Genomic DNA, 17950 nt, shown 5'->3' with positions numbered 1-17950 from the left:
TTTCTGAGTGGTGACATGACCCTTCTAGGCACTTTCCTGAAAGCAATGGGCCTTCCTTGTTCTGGTAAGTTAAGAAGTCTACACACCAGGCAAAGTGAGAGTGGGAGGGGTTGAGGAGGAAGAAACTGCAACCCCCGTCAGGAGCCTGCACCCGTCCTGGGGCAGTCCTCCCACTGGGCCTTTACGCAGCACTGACGAGGTGTGGAGGAGGGGTACTGCACGATGAGGGCTCTTAGAAATTCGGGGGGGGGGAGGGTGGCAGAGGGCAGGGGGATGGAAGCACCCTACTTGGTAAGACGGAACTGAATCAGATGACAAACCCCTCCCCCCACCCCACCCCACCCCCGTCCCTTCCCGGGCTCTAAGACTCCTTAAGACTTTCATTTCCCTAACTCTCACTTTCCACCCATCCAGCTTCCTGTTAACAAGATCCAATAATCTTTAAATATTTGTTCACTTTAATTTCTTGGTTCCCAAACACATTAAACTGCTTGCCTCCCAACCCCTACGAAGGGAGACGGCTCTCAAAGAGCCTGCTTGTATGGATAGAACAGAGGGGGTTTTTCAGATTACACCTTCCCCCAAGCTGCCCACTCATCCAAGGGATCCCCCTCCCCTCTCCTCAGCCCTCCCCTTGGATAACCCCCTGTCCCCTCCCCCACCTTCCCAGACTCCACTGGCCAACTCCTGTGAGGAGGAAAAATTCTCGATTCATCCCTGTAGGGTTGCCATGGCAACCCCCAGCCACCTAATCCCCCCCTTGGAGCGTTATGCAAATCTTCCCCTTGCCCCTCAACAGGCTGTAAAAGTCACATTACCCTTGCTGAGGCAGCTCATTAAATTTTGGGGGTCTCCTCACCAGGTCAGGGTTACAAATGAAACCAACTGCTTTGACATTTTGAGGACAGGGGCTCACTGAGAAACCAAGGTAGCACACAGCGGACCGAGTAGGGAGAAACAGAGCCCTATTCTATTTGCTCTCACAAGCACGGAGCACGTCCCCTGCTTACATTAAAATTCAGAGGGTCAGCGGGTCTCCTTTCCTCAAGTACGTGGAGACATTTCACAGGCCGTGGAAATCAAGTTCAGGCACTTGTCTCACCATCTCCTCACTCGCAAACCGACTGCTCTGACAGACAGGAAACCTCCCACCTCTCGGAAGCCAAAGATGAGGTATAGAGAGGGCGAGGGATCGCTCTCCACAGATCAAGACGAAGGTAACCACATCTCCCAGGTCTAGAGCCTGAGTCTTCCCTTATACCAAAGGTCTCCTCAGGCACTGCTAGCGAATTCTGGTTCTTGGAGGACAGGACATTGCAAATGTTTGCAATGTCTGCAAACATTTGTCAGGACCACAACAGTGCTGCTGACAACCAACCAGTGGGTAAGAGCCCCAGGGCAGGCTGATTCTGACCCAATGCATGCACTTTAAAAAAAAAATGAGTTCTTAAAAGATTTTATATAAAGACTTGTGGGCACTGGAACCAAAGCCCAGAGTGGTTCATGATCATGATACAGGCCAGGTCAAACAGATGTGGTCCTGATCTGACCCTACCAGTGGGCCACCTTTCAACCACACACGTCATCCAAACCCTTCCAACAGCAGGGGCACCTGCTTCAAGGTACTGGGCCAATCAGAGACACTGCAGGGCTGAAATGAGTAGCTACTTAACAATGAGATGGGCTCAGAGCCTAAGCAACCTAAGCAGCCCGGCCCCTTCCTCTCCTCTTGAGTCCCTTCTCCCTCTCTGAGGCCTTGGAAATTTTGAGGCTCTTATCTGTCCCAATGTGAGGCCGTCTGTGTGCTAACGTCCTGGGCATCCACTCCCACCCATAATCCCATCGCACTTCCTAAACCCCCAATGTCTAGAAAGCCAGGGGCCACACAGGACCTCGTGCAACTGGATTTGCATCAGTTCTAAAGCTCAGTGCTTCAGCCACCACAGGGCCACGCGTTTCAATTGGTCAGCAGTCCACGTAGCTAATGTCGACCACGTTGGGCTGTACTTCCACAGCTGTGAAAATCCTAGAAAACTCTGGCTACCCTAGCAGGTAGGGTCATATTACCCATCCTACCACTCACAAAACCTTACAAAGGACAAGAAGCTGTCCAGAGTCACACTGGTGGGAACAGAAGGTACAGACACCCATATTTTTAAGACTCTAAAGCACCACTCTAGCCTTCCAGAGAATTCCATCCCCCCACCCCCCCCAAGCTCCTGGTTCTTTCTCTCCCTCTAGAGAACCTGGATTCTCTGTGAGAAACTCCAAATCTGCTGACACCTCCATTCTCACCCACATAAAAACAGGGTTGTCAGAAACCCTCCCTAATCCTGTATGGCCCTGGGTTTTTGACTTAAGAGTTTAAGGTGTCTGCAAAGAAGGGGTCTCTTGAGAAGTGGGGTGAGATTCAAGTGAAAGAATGGGGTGGAGGAAAGCTAAAGGTTACAGGATACCCCTCCCCCATTAGGCTATGACATAAAAGGTAGTGTCAAACCCACACAGGAGAACCCTGGCAGCAGAGAGCAGCAGCTGCTGGTGACATGTTGAGACCCCTAAGACTGACAGGCAGAGGCAAGCACTGTTAAGAGCTCAATTCCTCCAGGCTGGCCCCCAGGACTTCTACTCTGAGGCAAAGCTAAATTGGGCTGCGGTCTCCTCCTTGAGAGAAAGCAGAAGAAGGGGCTCTGCTAGGAAAAACAATGGTAAGGCCCCAAGACACTGGTCTAAGCTAAACTGCCCTCCTCTTCCCTGGCTCCTGAAGCAACATGTGTGCTGCCTGTCTGACCAATGTCCTCAGTGTCAAACCCGGAGTAAAGAAAGACTTTATGGTCTTGGGCAGTGGTAGTGACCTTGGCCCCTCTTCTCTCTTTCACTCACATGGCTACACGATGGGTTTCCCGCCTGACCCAGGCTGGACTGCACAGTCCTGGAGACAGGACCATGGGATGGGAAAGAACCCCTGGCTGACTTTGTGTCTCCATCTGTGGGAAGATGGTCCCTTCCAGTATAAACAAGTTTAAAGAGGGTCAGAGTCGTTCCCAGAATTACCAGCAACCAACCCAAACCTGGAAGAGGTTGTCAAGCCAAGATAAACAAAGGCCACGCCCTAGGAACCCCACCACCAAACGCCAAGGTAAGGCAAGCTTCAAGCAGCCCAGACAGAGAGGTGTTCCCTGGCGCTTCCTCATTCCTGTCTCCACACCTCAGCTTTATCACCCCCTTCTTCTGCATCTCCCCCCCACTTCCCCCCTTTGACTTGATAGGAGATAACAAGGAAAACAAACAGAAAAGACTCTCCAAATCAAGGTACAGGTCACTGACCATCATCCCTTTTACAACCATAACCTTGGTCAGCAGGCAATCAGGAAGAGAAGCCTAGACCGCAGTGTCCGAGTGAGTCTCCTACAGGATGAAGTGTTGTCACCTCACTGCCAGGCAGACAGCAAGGCTCAGTCAGCACAGAACACTCCTGTTCCTCAGTCCCGGGCTCCACACCTCCACCCCACCACACCCGAATCGACGGGCAAGCCCCTCCAGGCACACACAGGTCACCTCCACCCACACCCAGCTCTTCTGGTGTCTGATCCTCGGGTTCTGGAAGCAAACGCCCCAGTATTTCCGGAGAAAAATGCCTCACCTGCTTGGCAGTCAAGTGCTACAGGAATCTCAAGCGGCCATGTTACTCTCGTCTCTGACATTTGCACGATCACCTGGGTTTGTGTGTGTGTGTGTGTGTGTGTGTGTGTGTGTGTGTTCATATGCAAGGATGTAGTAATAGCAATATCAGAACTTCAGACTGTCACTCGAGGCGTGCGTGGGTAAAGGGAAGGGACCCAGGCTCCATTTTTTTTCCCCCAAGAGAAATTTGGCTATGGAGAGAAGTGAGGACCATTTACAGACAGGGTTTCTCTGGCTCTTGGACCTCACTCCTCCCCTTCCCATAGCTAGGCACTTGGGTATGTACTTTGCCACCGATGGTGGATGAAGTGAAGAAAAAGGGGACCTCTTGTCCAGTAAAATCTCTGGAGTTATCAGCGACCTCCTCTGGCTCCCCTCAAGTGTGGTACAATCTTTCAGTTAAGAATACCAGTCCCATACACCGCCCTCCTGGTTTTCCAGACAGGCTCCTTAGACCCAAGGGCTCTGCAGAAGGGTGATCCTCCTGTTATCTGACCAGACAGGGAGACTTGGCACTCCGTCTAGCTCCAAGGCTTACCTATTCTCCATGTCCTATCATGGCAGCCTCTGCACTCAGCCACAGCTCAGTAGCTCGAATCCCCTAGTCTCTGGCTGACATGCACCATGCCCAGCCAACAAAAGGACTTGAAAACTCTATGCCAGCCAACACTTGTCTCTGCTCCAGTGCTGGTGTCAGCAGGGAAAGGCCAACTGGCCTTTGGGTTGGGAGTGGATGATGCCTTGGGCGAGCCTAGTGGATTTCTGCCACTGCTCTCAGAGTAGATCACTCCTCTTCTATAAGTTCTTTCAGCCCCAAGCCATGGGGTGGGGTTGGGGGTGGAGGTGGGGGGTAGGGAGGAACCTTTATTCTGAAAGGCCAGAGAGAGAAAGAGCCAAGAGGAGGAATACAAGAGGAAGGAAGAAAGCATCTTGGATGTGTCTCAGAGAGCATTTGTTGAAAACAAGATATTGTCCCTTTAAGCATATAAAAACAAGACCCTTGAGCATGCAGTTCTCACTCTGGTACACAATTATGGGTGCTTTCAGCTGTCTAGCACTGCCTCAAGTGCGCTCTTAAGCCAGACTGTCAATGGCATGTTGAAAGCTATTTTGCTGGCTGCTATCATTAATAGCAAAGTGGAGAGCCGGGCTGATGAGAATTAAATATGGGGGAGGGGCAGGTCATACCCAGTCATTACAGAATTACCAGTATGAGAAAGGAGACAATGCCACTTTGGGGAATAGAGTTCAAATCAGAGCAGGATGGTGGGGAAGCAGACAGGGGGGGCCACACATTCGCAAGGAGCCTCCCCCTCCCCCACCCCCTGCCAGATGGACTGGAGCCAGCCCTGGAGAGCCATATGGGGACAGAGGGAGCCACCGAGTCGTGACTGTGAGGGTGGAGAGGCCTTCGGATAATGCTGTGCTGTACAATATCACCACCTTCTCAGTTCTCAAGTGCGGCCCCTGCCCTCCCCCAATCCACTCTTCCTGACTGTGGCTTCCTAAATGTACTTCACTGCCGTCCCAGGAGCTGTTGTCACCTGGGAGGAGCTCTGGCTGCTGGCGTCTGCCTTTAACAACTCCCCTCCCACCCTCCCTGCAAGGCCCCACTCAAGTAACAGTCCTCCTCCAGGGACATCCTCTCTGACCCGTCTCTGCTTTCCCAGGAAGAGTGAAGCAAGTGTCGCTGCGGCCACATTAGCGCTTACCTCACCGCATCGCAATTACTTATTTAGAGGCCTGATGCCCCAGTGGAGGGAATGGTGTCTTATTCGGCTGGGTAACCAAGCCCGGGCCCACACCCAGCACATCCCAGACCCCTAATAACCGTTTTGGGAATGGATCCAACTCTCTCATTTTGCTGATGAGGAGACTGTATGCTCAGCCACAGAGAGAGGCTGCAGACCAGCAGGCAGCCCACAATGACAACCCCCCACTTCCTTCCCAGGGCTCTGTGCAGTGTAGGGCCACCCACCCGCCCACAACCCAAAGAAGGAAACCCTCACGTGTTTACTGAGCACCTATTACACACTGTGTGCTTGGCAAAGGGGCATCCTCCACTGCTCTGAGATGAAGTGGTTCATCTCAGATCCACGAGGCCAGATCACGGGCGAGCCCTGCGGAGAGCTGTTTATCTCCTCCTGGCTCCTGGTGTTCCTGGATTTTATACAGTGATGCAGAAAAACATTTTCCTATATGGAAAATGTTTTATATTTCTTGGCCAACTCTCTCCCCCTTCAACAATCCCCTTCAACAATGTGGCATTGAGGACCAAAAAGTAAAGGAGTCCCTAAGTAAATGAGATTCTTCCTGGGTGGAGGGAGAATTCTAAAGAGCAGGGAGAAAAGGAGCCCCGGTAACCACACAACCCTGCTCAGAAGAGCGCATGGAATAGTAGAATTGGGAGTAGGGCTTCCCAGCAGGCTTCTCTATCTTCATCTAGTCCTAAGGTCATCTCAATGGTCAGGTGTACAAGAAGGAAAAGACTCGGGAGGAGTACAGAAAGCTTTGCTCTGTACACTTCTATCGTCTACCACAGACAAGGGATCCACTGAAGCCTGAGATGAGAGGGTTAGGTCACCCTCTAGCTGGATGGGACAAAGTTAAAAAGAGCTTCAGGCTCAGTAATTCCCAAGGTACAGCAAAGATGGTGCCCTGCTGGGGAGATCACACAACCCCCACAATTCCAAGGTAGAGCAACAAGGCAGCTAAAGTCAAAGAACCCACGGTGTGGGGGAATGAAGGAGCTCCCGGCAAAGAAGTCAATCTCACCGCTCAACCCAGATGCCACACAAACAGGCACTGCCCCTAGTACCAGGGCCTGCATCCCCATCCTACTGCCACCAAAGCCTGTCAACTCTTTGGCATGGTCTTTCCAGAAAACTGTTGCCTATGGTCGGCCTTCAGTCCTCAGCCCTGTGCCGATGGCCACCTTGTGGTCAGGGTAAAACGGTGAGGGATTTATTTATTTATTTATTTATTTATTACCACCTTCGCCTCATCTGTGAACCTGCCCTCTGTCTTATTACCAAACACACAATCATTAGTTGTGCAAATAGCTGGCAAATGGGGACAGGTCTGTGGACACAGAGCATTCAGCTGACACGGTTATACAACCCCAAATGGGGTACTTTGGACTTTGGTGGAGCCAAGTTTGCAGCCTGAGCCTGGCTGGATAATAAATAGCATGGGACAAGCAGAGGTAATTAAAGACACAGCATGCTACGAAGTTACGGAAAGGGGCTGGCTCCAGAGGAGTCCTGGGGTAGGGAGGGCAAGTCTGCAGTACAGCATTCGATCCCACCACCTGTGACTGTGGCAGTCTGGGGATGCCAGCTCCAGTCTCTCTGAGCCTACTTCCTCATCCATGACTTCAAAGGTTTGGATGAGAAGCCAAAGCGCTCGCTCTTCCAGCTCTGGGGCTCTGGGACTTGCTTGGGTTACTGAAAATAGTGACTGTCTAGTATTGGCATGATGCTGCCCCCAAATCAAAATGCCTCAAGTCAGCTTGCCAAACATCAGTGCTCACCAACAGAGGGTGAAAGGCCAGCCTCCCGGCTGGCTTCCTCCAGCACCACGCCTCAAAGCCACTGCATGACAGTTGCTCTGGAGTCTGTTTCTAAGCTGGCTTTGTCATCTGCTGCTGACACTGGAAAGGCACTACGGGAACAAGACGGGAACTGATGGGCCGGTCGGTCAGCCATCATCGCCTCCTGGCCCTCGCTGAATCATCCTTGACACTCTGCCTGGAAGCAGGAGCCTGGGGGAGGTGGTGACCTCTTCAAGTCACAGGCCAGGCCTGTGATTCTGTAATCTTTGCTTTACCATAATTAGGGAGGGAGGCAGAAGAGTAGGAGGACCCATTTATTACTTCTCTGAGATTTGACAGCTTGGAAGAGAGATTGGGGGGGGGGGGGGCACAGCCAGGGACAGAGCCAGCCACAGTGAGTTTAACCTCTCAGTAAAATAAAAACGGGCTGGACGTACCTCATCAGCTGCCCTCTGTCAATACCAGGGACCATCTGGCAGAACGAAAGGTTCTCAGCTAATTGGTATTTCCCATGGAGCCAGTGAAGAAGAGCTTTTGAAAAAAATATGTGGTGGTGGTGAAGTGCGTGTGTGTGTGTGTGTGTGTGTGTGTGTGTGTGTGTGTGTGTGTAGGTTGAGGATGACTAGACAGACTTTTCCCAAGGTGCTAGCTCTGTAGACTATCTATTATATAAAAGTACATCCAGTCCCCACCCCCACCCCTACTCGCTTAAAGATGAAGAATCCAGCCTGTTTGTTCCAGGCAGATGTAATCACACAGTCAAGTCTAGAGGGCAGGACACTGCATGAATAATTCAAGCACTCCAGTCACTTGATTGTGTGTGCAGATAAAACACCAGTCAACCGCTAAACAGGTCAGCTGATAAACTTGTTTGCTCAGGCCTAACCACCATCCGCCAAATGCACCCGAGACCCACACTACAATTAGTGGCAGGGTTTTCTTCTACAAAACCTTGCAAGCCTAGGGAGTGGCTAGCACGCCATTAGGTCAGGGGTGTACTGCCCTGTTTCCCAGTCAGGGTTTCTCCACCTCTCTGCCTCTTTGTTCCTCCACAGCCACAGGGTGAGTTCACCCAACCCAGAGACTGCTCAGCCTGCATTCAAGCCGGGAAGGGGCTGGAAGGCACCTGGAGCATGGCAGCTCAGCTGCAGAACCCAGAGGCTCTGAAATAAGCCCCTAGGTCTTGCCATGAGGGCTTCCTGGATACCTTGGTCTCCCCACCTATAAAAAAGAGGGTAAGGGTCCCTCTCTCCCACCCCTGGCTGAGAGGATGAACGACAATGTGGCCAGATCTCGGGCATTTTCTCATCTGAGAATCCTATGTGAGGAATGGCCAGATATCCCAGATGAACACAGCCGCTCTCTGCACAGAAGTCCCACCACCAAGAGAGCATTGAGATGCTTAGCTCTTCTGAGTTCACAGCATCCCCGGGGCTCAGAATAGCTTTGCTCTGTCAGCCAAGGTGACTTCTTTGTGCCAAACAACCATGTATTCAGACGCGGGCAACACCACCCATGCAGCCCTCGACATGCAAGGACATATTACACCTTAATTAGAAGCTCTTATAACAACAACTACTGCTATAAATTTTGAACCTGGGTGCAATTACCCTCTTTAAAACACGCCCAAGATACTATTCACCAAGGAGGGAGAGGACTGGAGAAAGGGAGGAAGTGGAAGTACCTTGCACTGTGAATAAATACCCCCCCCCCAAAGTCCTTAAAACACCCAAGACCCTGGACCAATTCTACCTAGAAGGCAGAAGCCATTTCTGCCTATCTTCCCCAGAACCTTCTTCACATATAAAGCAGTGTTTGTTTATTATTTCTGTGGGCCAAGAACTCCAAATGTGGTAGCCTCCATGTGTGCACGCCTAGGGAACCAATTCCTCAGGAAACCACAGCCGGCTTCCCACATCACTCACTAAATGCTGGCCCCTCTCTGGCTACCCTTCACCCAATGGCGGGGCTCCCTACAGGAAGGGAAAAGAAACTAGATTCAAAAGAAGCCACTGGTGCTGGACAGGAATCTGCACACTTCCCCCTCAGGGTCACCTGCCCTTCTCACCTGCCCTGGGCCCTGCCCCCTTTAAAGAGCAAAATTTAAACCTTGTAAATGACTGTTAATTTAGAGCAGAAAATCCATTCAAGTCACGGTCACCAAAGGCTAGAATGAGTCAACAGCCTTCTGAGATTTCAAGAACACCAATTGTTAAAAAGAACAACCGGCCTGCGCCATTTATACGTGCCAAGTCGAAGCTAATCGTCCGCCAAGCCAAATTATAGGCAGCCTCTCCTTGGAACACAAATAGACAAACAGGCCTCTCCCACAGCCTGGCCTAGCTCAGGACTAGCTACTGATATGCTCGAGATAAAGAGTGTTTGTATTTGCTGGGTTTGAGGTATACTGTTATTAGAGGGTGACAATGTGAGGTAGTTTACATATCCATCAAAGGATACCACACTAGCTAAACTGGTTTGACTTCAGGATTACAAAGCTGAGCTCAACTGCCAGCCGGCTCAAAAGGCCTGGTGAGGCTGGCCCCTGGGCAAGTTACTTCACCTCTGGGCTTCAGCTTCCTCCTGTGAAATGGGACACAGCTGCCTTCAAATAAAGAGAGTTGAGAAACTCCTCCTAAACGCAAGGCACAGGATTGCATTTCACTCTGGCTTTAAGTTTTCTAGGCCGTTAGTGGCTTCATTCCCTTACATTTCAACAGCTCAGCCTGGCTTTTAAAGGCCCTTGAAGTGTAATCTTATCAAGGCAGTACCTCTCTCTCTCTCTGTCTCTCTCTGCAAGGAAAAGAAAGAAGAGGGGCAAGGAACTCTGCCTATGTTTCCTTTTTGAAAATTTTACATTAAAACAGATAGAAGCAGACAGCCAACTCTCTACCTCCGGGTGTCACACAGCTCCTGGGAGACAACTGGACAACTTTCCCTTAGGTCTTTGGGTCTTTATCCACCCAGATCCCAGACCAGGCCTAAGTTCACAAATGCTAAAAGCCCAATATAACCCAGCAGAGCCCAGACAGGCACCAGGCCTTCATTCAGACCACTCACTGAACATTTATCCTTCAAGACCAAGTGGGAATACAAAAAAGAACCAGGCTCACTTTCAAATGGGAGGATAGACCTCCAAAGAAATCACACATCTTACAATTTAAATATATATTATTTATATAAAAAAGGAAAGTACTTACCTGCTTGTGCATTTCAATATTCAAGCCATAGGACATCTCATAGTACTACAAAATTAAAAAAAAAAAGAAAAAGGAAAAAAAAAGAAAAAGGGTCATTAACAGGCAACCCCAGGACACTTCTCATTTTACCCCTCCCCCTCACAAGGCTTTAACAAAACCATTCACTGGGTCCAAAGCCACTAAAGTCCACCCACCCACAAAGGTGTCAACGCTGATAGGGGAAGTGGCTAAGCATTCCTCTCCACTCAGAATACTATACACAAAAATATATGTGCCCCCTCCCACAGGCACCCCCTGTACCATATGTGCTGTTTATACAAGGTGCAGGCTCTACAGGGAACGCTGTATACCCGTCTCCTCTTGTCCTCTGGGAGTTGGTTAGCACTGGGTGGAAGGTCTCTTATGTGGAAAGCCTGCTGCTGGCCTGCCCTTAAGTGGCTCCCATACCCACTCCCAAACGAAAGATGTCAACTTGAACTCAAGGTTAAAAGATATCTAGCTGGGGGGGGGGGGGGGGGGAGGACCAGAGTCCCAACTGAGGAAATCTTGAGGAGGGGACACGGGAGGCAGAGGGCTTTAAAAGGCTCCTCCAATCTGGAAAAACTCTGGGGAAGAAAGGTAGGCACTCCTGTCCCATTCTGCCTAGATCCCCTCTGCCAAACAAAAGTTTCCAAACACTCCCAGGAGGGCTCCAAGAGGGATTTTTATACAACCCTGACACCGGCTCATTTGACTCTTATGTTTCTAACCAGTTTAAGGCAACCAGCCCTCTGGGAAACCTTCAAAACACAACTGAAATGCTCTTTACAAAGGTGGCCAGGAATGTGTTTCTCTTTCGGCCTCCAAGTGGCAGGGAAGAGGAAGCTGAAGAAGGGAGCCCTCCAGGGGGCTGTCCTGAAGCTGGGCCTAGCTCGGGTCTGCGACTGTCCCAAAGCCTGGGTGCCCTGCCCTGCCCTGCCCTCCCTCCCTCCGCCCTGCTGCGGGCTGCCTCTCACCATCACATAATGGCGCTGCATCTCCGTCTTCTCGTTAGCCAGCTTGTCATACTCCACTTTGAGGCTGTGAGGGCAGGAAGAGACTCTCAGGCCTGGCGCTTACACCGCCTCCTTCGAGACCTGGACCCTAGGGCCTAGGAGGACCACTTCACTTGCCCGGCACCCTGAGTAACCCATTCTCTAGCATCCTCCGGGCAGTGAGGGTGGCTGCCCACCACCCGGAGCCTAGCAGTACCAACTCCAAACTTCCCTTGATCTAGCGAGGGGACTCGTCTCGGCCACGCGGGGGCGGGCCCGGACGAAGGCGCAAGACCCCGACCCTCGACAGGGCGGGCTTTAGGAGCTGGGAGATCGCAGAACGCAAAGGGTTAAGGCTGCGCGCTCGGTGAGGGGAAACAAAAGGCGGAGGCCCAGCCGCCCCGCAGCCGGGGGTCGACGTCCCCCTCGGCCCCGCGGGGGGGGGGTAGCAGGAGCGCGCAAGGCCGCCCTCCTCGCCAGCCCGGGGCCACCCCCCACCCGCCTTACCTGTGATACTGAGCTTGCAGGAACTGGAATTCGTCTTTGATCCTGTCACAGGACTCGGCCACAGTGAATTTAAATCCCGGCTGCCCGGGTTGATGGGGTGCCTGGAGCCCACAAGGACAACATAGGGGAGAGGAGTGGGCACATCAGAAGGGCTCCACGCGGCCCCGTGCCTCCTCTGGGTCCCTGGCCCCCTCCCCGCCGGGAGCCTCCGGCAAGGCCACCACCCCACAGCCCAGAACCTTCCCAGCAAGTTTTTCAACGCTCTCCCGACGGGGCCCGGAAGCGGGCATCCCGACCACCCCCAAAGCCAAAAGGGCTCTGGCGGCCAAGTGCCGAGAGCGCGAGTTGGAAGACTTAGGAGAGGGGCCGGGGCGGAAGCCAGCGTCCCCCTCCAACGCAGGCCGCCCGGGCCACTCGAGCGCAATTACCCTTGGCTCTCTACGGCGCCCCCACCCACCCAGCCCCTTTGTGTGAGCGCACACACGCGCGCGCACCATAAAGGTAGCAACAAGCAAAATGGAGGTGCTAGATAAACTGCCTCGTTTACCCTGCCATGATAGATGCTTAAATAAGCCTAGTTGCAATTACTCACCGGATGTCTGCCTTGCGGATACATGGCAGGGAGGGGTCGCGATTCCGAGAGCTTGGAAGCGCTGAGAGCCCGAGCCGGGGACGTGCGGGGGAGGGGGGAGGCGAGCCCGAGCGGGGGGCGGCCGGGGAACCGAGAGCTCGCCCCCGGCCCCCCCAGCCCGCTCTCGCAGCGAAATCCCAGAGTCGGGCGTGCGCCCCAAGTGCAGACAAAGAGCGGCGGAGCGAGCGGCAAAGTCGTCGGCGGGCTCGCGCTTTGTGCGCCTAGGGCTCGGCCGGCTGCGGCCGGCCGCCTTCCCCCGGCTGCGTGAACAGTGTCAGAAGCCGGGTCTGCGTGGACATCATCGGCTCCCTGGCGGCTCCAGTGCGGAATCCCGAGGCCGGGGGTTTGCGGGAAGGGGGATTCTCCTGTCCCCTCACGGGTCAATCAGGACGATGAGGCTGGAGGGGGGCGCGTCTGGGCAGCCCGGAGCATCCGGGGCGCGCGGGTCAGATCCCAGAGGCGGTCGGGCCCGGAGCTCGCGGCGAGAAGAGAAAGGAAGCAGGCCACCGAGGTGACGGCTTGAGGACCGTGGGTGAGGGCTAGAGCCCAGCGAGGACGCTTCGACGCCCCCCCACCCCCCTCGGAGAGGAGAGCCTGCTGTTCCGTCTGCTCCTGCCGCCGCCGCCAGCCCTTCCCAGGGTCGAGGAGGAACTCCGGGCTCAGTCGGTGCAAATAATGAGCCGTGGCATCCTAACTCCAGCCGGCATAGGAAGCCTCGGCGAAGGGGTCCTCTGCTTTCAAGTGGATCGGCCGCGTCTCTGGCGAGGAGCGGTCTGCGTCCTGCCGCCTAGGAGCGCGCAGGCTGGAGAGCACCGGAGGGGGAGACGTAGCCCGAGCCCGGGAGCTCTGCGGCTTCTTTCCTTCCTCCCAGCCTGGCTCTCCTCTCCGCGCCCCGACAAACCCCCAAAACACACAAGCACACGCACTCAACACACACACGTACACGCACTCAAAAAAAAAAAAAAGTGCCTCGGACCTGCGGATACCACACACAGACAGGCGAAGGGGGCCGAGCACGAGGTCTGAACTGCCGCGAGAGCAGTTCCAAATAGGGACTGAAAAGTAACAAAATAATGTGGCGGCTTCGCCTAGCGTTGGCCAATGGGAGTGCGAGGCTCCCACGTGGGGCCACGGGACTCGGACTGCGACTGGGCGCCGCCAGGCGCGACGTCACAATGCCCTCTTGTGTCTAAAACTATGCATGAAAAGTAGCAATCAGGCCCTACCCGCTGGTGACTTTCGCTTGGGAGTGAAAAACAGCGCTCCTCACATCAGGAATTAACCGAAAGACATATAATAAATAGATATATATTATAGTCCTGGGCTGCTAGGTTTTTTTTCTTCTTTTTTTCCCACGATCTACTAGCAAATAATTATTTGGCGGGAGGGGAGAAGGAGAAAACGAGTAACAACAAAAGGGGGGGAAAAAAGGACAAGCTGTACAATCCTTAAAACCTGTGGCTGGTAGTAATGGATCAGTTGATTCTGCAGAGGCGGCGAACGATTGCCCCCCTCTAATCTCATTAGGGTTGCAAAGCAGCCCAATTAGATACTATAAAACAAACAGAATCACTTTGTCAGTTTAATGTTTTCACTTCAAAAGATTTAGGACCGATAAAATGCTGGCACCCAAAGTTACCTCCGACCTCTAAGACTGTTCTCCAAACTGAGTTTCTCTTTCTTTTATCCGTTTCTGCCCCCTCTCCCACCCTTGGGCGCCCCGCTTTTCTCCTTTGTTCATTCGCCCTTCTTTTCAGAAAGCCAAATAAACAGCGCCTCTGATGCAAGGCGGCTGCCGGCGAGGGGGAAGTCTGAGAACTCTGGCTTGGCGGGCCGCGCAGATGGAAGGGCCTGGCAGTCTGCGGACAACAGGCTCAGTAGTGCGGCTAGCCCCATTTGGGGCTCTTGCCCTTTGGGGACAGCTACGTCCTGGCCGCAGCCTTGCCAAGGCGGGTTCCTCAGCAGTGCTCCGGGCCCGAGATGGTGAAGAAGGGAAAGCACGGAGTTGGGGCCCTCCTGGCTACGACCCAGAGTTCCGACCCCGTTTCTTGGCCTGATGGCCTGCCTGGGCACATGCATCGGCAGCCACCCGTGGAAGAGCGACTGCGAGCCTGGAGCGTCCCTGGTCACCAGCATAGACACCCAAGGAGGCGTAGATATTCGACTCTGGGGCCCATCTGCTCGCAGACAAGGGTCACGTCAGGGCACACTGCCCACCCTAGGTCCGCCGGCCTCGGAGAACCAACGCCGAGTGGGCCGCCCAGGTGTCCTCGGGTCCCTCCCGGCTTTCCCACCAAGCTTGCACGCAAGCACACGCTCCTGGCCCGTTGCGGGCGCGCGCGAGCCGGCCGCGCGCCCCCGGAATCTATATTTTCCCCTCATTAGGAGCCTGAGTTTCGCGTTTGCATCTTAATGAGTAGCTGGGAGCGCGCGGGGACCTCCACGTGAGCGGCCGCCCCGAGATGGAGCCTCTCAGCGCCCGCTCCGGCCTCGACCACGCTCCCCTCTTCATTTATTTATTCTCCTAAATAAAAACATAAATCGTGTACGATGCGCACCGAAAAGGGGGAGGGGGCAGGGAGAAGCCTAGCTCGACAGATGCGAGCATCTGGCCAAAGCATCCATTAGTCTCAAAATGGCTCCTCTTTGGAGCTTCCCTCTCCCCTCCCCCTTCTCTGCCCTCCCCCTTACGTCACGGGTGGGCGCACCCGCTTCCTACCCGGCCCGCCCCTTTCTCGCTCCAGCCCCCACGTGGGGCGCGCCGGCCACGCCCCCGAGCAAGTCTAAAACCCAATCACAGACCAGCAAAGAGACTCTCGACTAGTAATTGGTGGAGATTCCGAGAGCTGTCAGTCCTTAGCCAGAGCTGTCAGTCAAAACCACGAGGGGTGGGGGAGCGCTGACAAATGCCGAGGCTTCTGAGCCTCCCGCTTGCAAATAGTGCTTGGAATGGCTGCTTAATTAGCTTTGAATGGCTTTTCCTTCCAGCTCAAACAATCTGTCACTACCATGTGGTATAAAGGAGCCATGCATAAAAAAGTAAGCAGAGGCTAAATATCAATTTGATTTTGTGTATCAAAGGAATATTTTATTTTTCTCCCTAGTAATGAAACGTATCAATTTAAATAATAAAAGGTAAAAACACACACAAACCCTGAAGAAAAAAAAAAGAAGAAGAAAAAGGAAAGAAAGAAAGAAAAAAAAGGAAGAAAATCAAAACCCAAACTCCACGGTGTTCCTACTCCTGCGCACGTCTGAAATAGGTAATTTCTATGGGCCGCGTTCAGGAGGAAGTCTGAGATTTTCCATCTCCACCGCCCCCCTTTAAACTTGCATTTAGTTTTGTTGTTGTTGTTCTGGTCTTAGGAGTGCTGGGGGGGGATGGGTGTCGAGGAGAGGTGAGGTTGGGGAAGAAGGGGAACTTTAAAGGGATCTCTTTGAAGCTGCTAATCAAAGTGCAGGGGTTTTAAGACCCCTTAAACTGGGGGTCGTACAGCAGGTCTTGATTTGGGAGCCGAGAAAAGGGGGGGGGGAGAAGAGCGGGTGTGCTTTTCGCCCAGATTTATTAAACACAATGCCTTCAAGATGCCCAAGCCAAGGCGCCTTACTCGGCCTCTCTCTCCTCCGTCTCCCTCCGGACTGGGTCGGACGGCGCCCTCCTCCTGGCGGCCGCCGATGCCTTGGGCTTTCAGGTCCTGTCTATGCGGACTGTGTACAGAAAAGCGCCGCAGCTCTGTCTCTGGTCTCCGCGTCTCCTGCCAGGGCAGTGATGCTCCCAAGGACCCCACTAGTCAGCGTGAGCTAGTGCAAGGCAGACTTCACATTGAGTTCTCCTGTGAACCCAGGCGCCAGCACCCGGCCTGCCACACGGATGATGAGCGTGATGGATGCGGTTTTGCCGAGCGCCGCCCCCACGGCAGAGCCGAACTGCTTGCAGCAGCGCTCCCCACTGTGTGGAAGGACAGCCCTTGAGCGTTTAATAGGTACAAAGCGGCCATGGTTACCCAGTACGTCCTCACTTCACTCCCAAGGCCTGGCTGACGGCCCGTCTTATAGAGTAGAAGAGGGGCTGATACACAAACAAAGCTTAGTAATAGGCCGCGAGCTAGGCAGAGAGAATTGGAATCCAGGACAGCCAGATCCACGGCCAAACTCCTTTGTTTGTGCAAGCCGAATCTATATGAGCATTTACTGAAAGACATTCATTCACTCATTCACTCATTCATTCATTCTAACCCTCTCTGAAGGTATGGTTGAGGAGCCTCTGGCTCCCAGTTCACCGTATCACCTCGGCTTTTTTTTTTCCTTCTTCTTCCTTCTTCTGTAACCAGAACCCAGAGCCTGAAAGGGAAGCAGGGCCCTTGGTAACTTGGTTCAGGTCCCTTAAGCTCAAAACTCACTACTGCTCAGAACCCCACCCCCATGCCACCTCACAAATTTTGTAAGAAATGGAAATGAGCTTATTTTATGCTAGAGAAAGATGCACACAACACACTGTCCGAAGCGCTTGACAATTATTTTAAAGAAGGAGGGGACTGAAGAAAAAGACTTCAAACAGCTCTGTCTCCAGTTCTAATTGGAAGCGTTTCAACTGTTTATGTTACAAGAAGTGTCAGGGTCATTTGCTACCGGAGAGCTGACTTTTCATTGGCTGCTTAATTGAGTACCTCGGAGTCCACCCCACGTGGGAGAGGAATTCCTGGCACATTAAAAAAAAAAAAAAAGTCACGCGGTGAGCTGGAAAGTCCGGGATGGATCTGCATCAGCGGAAGGCCCCCAGCTCCTCATTTGGGATGTAAGATGACTGTGGGAACTTGAGGTGGGGACAGAGATGCTTCTCTGGTTCCTTCAAAATAAATCCAAAACACGTTAGACAAGTGTTATTTTTTTTTTCCGGAATTAAGAAAAATGGCTTCTGGCTAGCCACCAGACTGTGGCCTATCCTTTGAGGAACTGATCTCAAGGCCTAGGGTGGGGTTGTAAACCTCCCCTCCTGTCATTCCCAACCCCCACCAGCTACTGGCCCAGATTTTTGGGAAGCCTCTTGTTGGAGCTGGCCCAAAAAAGAGAGTCTTCTTCCTCAAGGCCAGCCACCTCTCTTTGGTGGATTCTGTGGTCCCCTTCTTCTGCCCTGTTCATTGCTAAGGAAAGTTCATCCCACACAGACACACAACCTCCCCCCACCTCCAACCCCATCCATCACTAATCCCAGATCTTCCTCTACAGGCTAGCGCCTCACTATGGGGCCAGAAGGGGAGTTTGTTATTTGTTTAACAAACTTAACATAGTGCTCACTCTGCACCAGATTCCAGTCTAAGCGCTGGGCAAATATTAACAAGTTTAATCCTCACCCAAAGAATGAGGG

At 53.0% G+C, this 17950-nt stretch overlaps 1 protein-coding gene and 1 long non-coding RNA gene across 15 annotated transcripts in view; one reads left to right on the top strand and one right to left on the bottom strand.

Annotated features, from left to right (window-relative positions):
* Tle3 (transducin-like enhancer of split 3) overlaps positions 1-13682 on the bottom strand; it is a 46172-nt gene extending 32490 nt beyond the window's left edge. For 11 of the 14 annotated variants that reach the window (XR_003947845.1, XM_006511026.4, XM_006511025.4 and 8 more), the window contains exons 1-4: positions 12547-13682; positions 11955-12055; positions 11430-11493; positions 10435-10479 (exon numbers count right to left, since the gene is read on the bottom strand). Coding sequence is in view for 13 of the 14 variants with exons in the window: in XM_006511026.4 (XP_006511089.1) it covers positions 10435-10479; positions 11430-11493; positions 11955-12055; positions 12547-12570 (234 nt within the window). In the remaining variant the exon portion in view is untranslated. The remainder of the gene's footprint in view (positions 1-10434; positions 10480-11429; positions 11494-11954; positions 12056-12546) is intronic. The other 3 variants (NM_001083927.1, NM_009389.2, NM_001083928.1) reach the window with 1 other exon arrangement.
* Positions 13683-15517: 1835 nt separating this feature from the next.
* Gm34157 lies at positions 15518-17406 on the top strand. Its single transcript, XR_379512.3, has 3 exons — positions 15518-15624; positions 15721-15848; positions 16278-17406. It is a non-coding gene; the product is annotated as a predicted gene, 34157 (long non-coding RNA).
* The last annotated feature ends 544 nt before the right edge of the window (positions 17407-17950 follow it).

Source organism: Mus musculus, chromosome 9, assembly GCF_000001635.26.
Source record: "Mus musculus strain C57BL/6J chromosome 9, GRCm38.p6 C57BL/6J".
NCBI classification, from domain to species: domain Eukaryota; kingdom Metazoa; phylum Chordata; class Mammalia; order Rodentia; family Muridae; genus Mus; species Mus musculus.
This window is presented reverse-complemented; position numbering and strand designations above follow the sequence as displayed.